The sequence below is a fragment of the Nilaparvata lugens genome, chromosome 5, assembly GCF_014356525.2.
Source record: "Nilaparvata lugens isolate BPH chromosome 5, ASM1435652v1, whole genome shotgun sequence".
Lineage (NCBI taxonomy): Eukaryota > Metazoa > Arthropoda > Insecta > Hemiptera > Delphacidae > Nilaparvata > Nilaparvata lugens.
Genome location: NC_052508.1, coordinates 74,127,135 through 74,133,134, shown reverse-complemented (window position 1 = coordinate 74,133,134; position 6,000 = coordinate 74,127,135). Strand labels below are relative to the sequence as shown.

General features: G+C 33.8%; 1 protein-coding gene across 1 annotated transcript in view; it reads right to left on the bottom strand.

Annotated features, from left to right (window-relative positions):
* Positions 1 to 6,000, bottom strand: part of LOC111055807 (transmembrane protein 87A) — a 55,110-nt gene that overhangs the window by 25,284 nt on the left and 23,826 nt on the right. Inside the window, exon 8 of the mRNA XM_039429273.1 lies at positions 2,913 to 3,016. Coding sequence (XP_039285207.1) covers positions 2,913 to 3,016 — 104 coding nt within the window. The remainder of the gene's footprint in view (positions 1 to 2,912; positions 3,017 to 6,000) is intronic.

The window sequence follows — 6,000 nt, the reverse complement described above, 5'->3', positions numbered from 1 at the left end:
AAATAAGCTTTAAATTCGAGAAATGTGATTATTCAATTGCAAATTATTGTTGATTCTATAAATCATTCATATGAAGAGATAGCAGACCTCATGTGTGTCTCCAGCGTTATTGCCCTGTCACCAACTGGCTCAAATCTTTGAGATGCACGGGAACACTAGCGTCAGGTGATCAATTTTCATAACGGCAAGGAAAGTTATGTAAGTGCGCCACACCAGATTTTATGTTTAGATGTTTGGATGTTTAGATGTTTATATGTTTGTATTTCAACGGATCTCGAAAACGGCTCTAACGATTCTCACGAAATTCAAAACATAGTAGGTTTATAATATAAAGATTCGATTGCACTAGGTCTCATCCCTGAGAAAACTAGCTGAAGGACATTAAAAGGATAATTATTATTCATCCTTGGAAAAACAGCTGATAATAATTATTTCGTCGTCTGTTGGTGATGGAAGTGAGTGAGCGAGTTCATGTGTGTGGGACTGTGTCAAAATTATGACTCAGCTTTTGTAATCATTCAATCAGGTACTTAGTGCCGGTTGCAAAAAAGCCGGGTTATTTTCAATCCTGATTAATTCCAGTAGATCCATCTTTTTGAAATAGTCTTCTATGATTTGGTTCACGTGAAGTTAATCAGGATTAAAATTTAACCGGCTTTTGTGCAACTGGGCCTTTGTGAGGAAAATTTTTGTATTCTTCTGGGAATTAATCTCAATTTACTGTGATTAGATAGAACATTTCTGTATGAAATATGAATGTTATTATAATTTCTTCTTTCGCAATAAATTTTTTATGCTTTTGTACTCCAGAGCGAAGTTCGGTCCCCAATATTGATGGTCTTCATTTATATCCATACAAGATGGCAATTGTGGAGCAACCTTTAGAGCGTGACTTCAATTGAGGGACCACGTTCCATGACGCCTCATCTCAATTAGGAGCTATTTGGAGTGGCCAGCTCAATCTCACGATTTGAACCCTTTTTTCTATGGGGGTTTCTGTAATTCCTTATTTAAGTGAACCGTTCAAGGACCCTACAAGATTGAAATACCAATATCAGGGAAAAAATTGCTAAAATAATCTTGTTATCAAGGTCATTTGCATACATTCGTATAATGTATTTCTATGATTATGTATGTATATTTCAATTATTATTGTATTACTAGCTTACCCGGTAAACTTCGTACCGCCAAAAAGTCAATGCATCTCATGTCACACTTGACTTTATTTGGTGAATCATGAAATTTATCTCAATATTTTCATTTACATGTCAATACGGACTTCCTGTGTGCTAAACACTACCGTTTTAATACCAGTAAACAATTTTATCACAGAGTGACGTGTTTTTACAGCTGGTAAGGTTAAATGCTAAATCATATTATCACAAAATGATCGTGAATCATAATCATCATCATATTCCCGTTCTACGTTAGCCGCTCGGCCGACAATTTTGAAAACATAGGTCTCTAAAATGCATTAATATATAATTATTATTAGCCCCCCTATTAAAATTTCTGGTCAGAAACCATCCCAAATATTCACACAACATATACCCAAAGTTTCATGCCGTTCTGTCAAGTAGTTTTCGAATCTATAGGGAACAAACAAACTAACAAACACACAAACAGACATTCATTTTTATATATAACGATATTTATAGACTATTTGGAAATATTTTTCTATTGATTTTGTATTTTGTAATTTGGCGAAATAAAGTTTCTTTCTTTCTTCTTCTTCTATAACGCCTGCAATGCTGGCAGGAGTCATGACAAACGCCAGAAATCGGTTTACTCAGTGTATGGAGAATTGGGGACGTCACCTACCTAATTTGATATTCAAAACTAATTGAAACGAAACTTCATATATGTGTGTAGAAAAAATAAATACAAACTTTCAGATCCATACAAAGAGTTTTATTTACTTTTTAAAAAAAGAAGTTTCGCTGCCGCACTCTGTATAAAATTAAAAAAAAAAAAAAAACTGTATAAAATTAAGAAAAAAACTCTGTATAAAAAAACTTATTATGAAATTATTGATTATTCAATAATAATAGCTTCCTACAGTTATTTATTGAATCCTAGGAAATCTTCACGCTCATTTAACACATAATATTTCTACCACCACTCAATAATCTATTATTTGTAACTAATTTTATCATTTGCAGGGAAAAATGCATGAGGAGCTTTGAGATTAATTATGCAGAAATAGGGCCCCATAATCGAGCTCAGGATTCAGGTTAGTTGTAGACTAAGAGTCTAGTTGACTAGCTGACTAGAATGACTAAATGTCGGTTGCACAACAGCCGGTTAAATTTTAACCGTGATCAATTACACGAGAACCAATCAGAGAAGCCGTCTTTTCAAAAACGCCTTCTCTGATTGGTTTCTTGTGAAATAATCACGTTTAAAATTTAACAGGCTGTTGTGCAACGGGACTTAAGAGTTCTAGATGAAGTCAGAAAATTCGCTTTCCAAAACGGGGCGTAGTCGTTGTCCACATTTAAATTAAATTTCGAAAAACTAGAAAATTGAACACAAAATAAAATAAAGAGAAAATAGTGTAGTTTCAGCTATTTGAATTATTTAGGAATGTTTGATTTCGTTAAGGAAAAATGTTTCCAATTATAAAAATGTTTATTATAAAAACTGCGACTACGCCCCGTTTCGGAAAGCCATTTACTGACTCCAGCTGTTTAAAGTCTAGAACTTAGCTAAATCCCGAGCTCGTCAACCGGCCCTGAATCATTATTCCTAGATGGAAGCTTTTCTCCCACCACTCCATAATTTATTATTTGAAAATAGTTATTTTTCACTGGAAAAGAGGCATGAGGAGCTTTTCAATGAATTTTGGAAGAATGAACAATGCTAGCCAATAATAACTTGAATTTTACGAGAGAAAGGCATTGCACTTTTACCTTTGGTTGTTATTTGTTGGTCGCCAGAGAATCATTATCACAAGTAGAATGACGGAGAACAGAAGTCTCCAGAAGGCCTCGTCCACCCACAGTGCTTGCCAGTCCTATAAATAGATCGTTTTATTCACTCAAAATATACAAAATATTCTAAGACAATTTTCAAAGCAAAAAATCTGGTGTGGTACACTCACACAACTTTCCTTGCTCATATTTGAAACTATGATCAGACTTTTTTTCAGAGTAATTTTCCTTTGTGTAAATTGTGAAATTCGATGATTTTTAGTCGTCATTTTTTTAAAGTCGTCAAAAAGCTGTTTCTACAGATGAAATACCTCGACTATGTGTTCTTTTTATGAACTGCTCTACCTACCTACCTCATGCACGAGAAGGAGGTTACAAAGTCCATTTCTCAAGGATGGGGTGAACCCCCCATTAGTTTCCCAGAACTGACTCATGCCAGTTGATGGAGCTGATAAATAACTATACAGAGTATGAATTTGAAATGAATCAGTCGAGTAATTTTTGATAAAATCGTGAAAAACATGGTTTTTCAGTAATTATCCGCCATTTTTCTCGAGAATATTACGCAGCTCCTGAAATTTTCTCAGTAATGAGACTCATGCCAGTTGATAGGGCTTATAAATAGCTATCCATGGTATAAATTTAAAGAAAATCGTTAAAGCCGTTTTCGAGAAAACCGTGAAAAACATGGTTTTTTAGTCATTATCCTCCATTTTTCTCAACAATATTACGGAGCTCCTGAAATTTTCCCAGAAATGAGACTCATGTCAGTTGATAGGGCTTATAAATAGCTATCCATGGTATAAATTTAAAGAAAATCGTTAGAGCCGTTTTTGAGAAAAGCGTGAAAAACATGGTTTTTTAGTAATTATCCGCCATTTTTTCCGCCATCTTGAATTGAATTTTATTGAATAGTATGGTATAAGGACCTTAAGTTTAAAATTTCAAGTCAATCGGTTAAAATTAGGAATGGAGTTATCGTGTTCACAGACATACACACATACACACACACACAGACCAACACCCAAAAATCATGTTTTTGGACTCAGGGGGCCTTGAAACGTATAGAAAACTTGAAATTAGGGTACCTTAATTTTTTTTGGAAAGCAATACTTTCCTTACCTATGGTAATAGGGCAAGGAAAGTAAAAAGGTACAGTACTACCACAGAGAAAATAAAGGGCCGGTTTCCGAGCTCGGGATTTAGCTAAGTTCTAGACTTTAAACAGCTGGAGTCAGAAAATTGACTTTCCAAAACGGGGCGTAGTCGCAGTAATAGTAACAGCAAAAAAAATCTTTCTCATATCTCTATAATTGGAAACGTTTTTCCTTGGCGAAATGAAACATTCCTAAATAATTCAAAATACCTGAAACTTTAAACTATTTTCTCTTTATTTTATTTTGTGTTCAATTTTCTAGTTTTTCGAAATTTAATTCAAACGTGACTATGACAATGACTGCGACTACGCCCCGTTTTGGAAAGCCAATTTTCTGACTCCAGCTGTTTAAAGTCTAGAATTTAGCCAAATCCCGAGCTCGGAAACCGGCCCATAGCAATACCTACTATTACTTGTAGGTAATAGTAATATTAGTAATAGAAGTAATAGTAGGTATTGCCCATGGTCCGTCTATATTTGCAAATTTTACATTGAGTCTAACCATTTTAATTAGAAAATACGGATACATTCACGATAAATAATGAAAATGATTAGAAATCATAGAAAAATTAAATACTAAAAAACAATGGCGGAATTTGAATTTTTCGAAATATTATTTCCTGTTTCTGCTTGTAAAAAGAAACATGATGTTATTATAGTGAGGTTCACGTTATAATGGCAGTGTTTGATTAGCAATGGTATTGCTATTCTTGTCTATCATTCAACAAAGCGGATAGCGATATCTCTTTCCCGTTTTGCTCTGTTGCCAGATCGTCGGTCAACAATGTAGAATTAATAATTAATTGACAAAATATTTCACCTTAATGAAAACTTCTGTACCTATATTTACTTTTCAATTTTTCTTTTCTTCTCTTTCTCCTTACTTTCTTCTTTCGCTTTTCATCCTTCTTTCTTTCCCTTCTTCTTCTTCTTCTCTCACTCTCTAACATTTATCTAACATTTTGTGAACATAAAAGTGTTTTACATGTTCACTCACAAGCTCTATCAGTTGAGTACTATGTACCTATACCAGCGCACAAACCTAGGTTTTGCTGGCTTTGTCAGATAGAAAACAAGTTATTTTTAAAAAAATTAGTAGAATTGATGGTGATGTTGTGAAATCTCTCCATAATAAGAAAACAAAGATATTGTCAAATTTCACTAAAATTTATTAAAAACTTCAAAACAGAACCATGGTTTCACGTAGTTAACCATCAGCTGTACTGAGGAATGAGGATACAGAAACATTCTTAACCTAATCTAGTAGTCTAGAGCTCCTAAATAATTGGTGGCAATAACTAAAGTATTTAGTTATTTTTTTAAAGTACAAGTTATTTTTAATTTAAGAGTTTATGTGTTATTGGAATCTTATTATGTATTTCTTGCTTGTCTATCATTTTTATGATTCATAGTCTGCATTGTATCGTTTTCAATTTGACAAAATAAATTTGAATTTGAATAATTGGGAAAATTCATTATTGAAAAATACAATCTCTTGCTGAATAAATATAAATAGTTATTTTGAACGAGAATGTTCAAAAACAAAAGGATCGAAGGAGCTTATAGAGGCTAGGCTAGTTTCAATGCTATCCTCATTTTCTAATACCTTTGAAAGGTGATATGATGAGCTTCACATACACCTCCAACTGGGAAATGTACTGCATAAAAATCAATTCGGATTTGGCAATTTGATGCCATAAATATGCTTTTGGAAGAGGTCTATCTTTCTAGATGGTGGCGTGAAGGTGACTGGTTTCTTTGTGGATTCAAAAAAGGCATTTGACATGCTCAGTCATGATATTCTCTTCGATAAGCTGAATTATTATGGTGTCCTGGGGAACTTCCTGCATCTGATACAGTCTTATCTGAGAGACAGGTTCCAAGTTGTGGAGTTGGAGATTCAGCAGGATC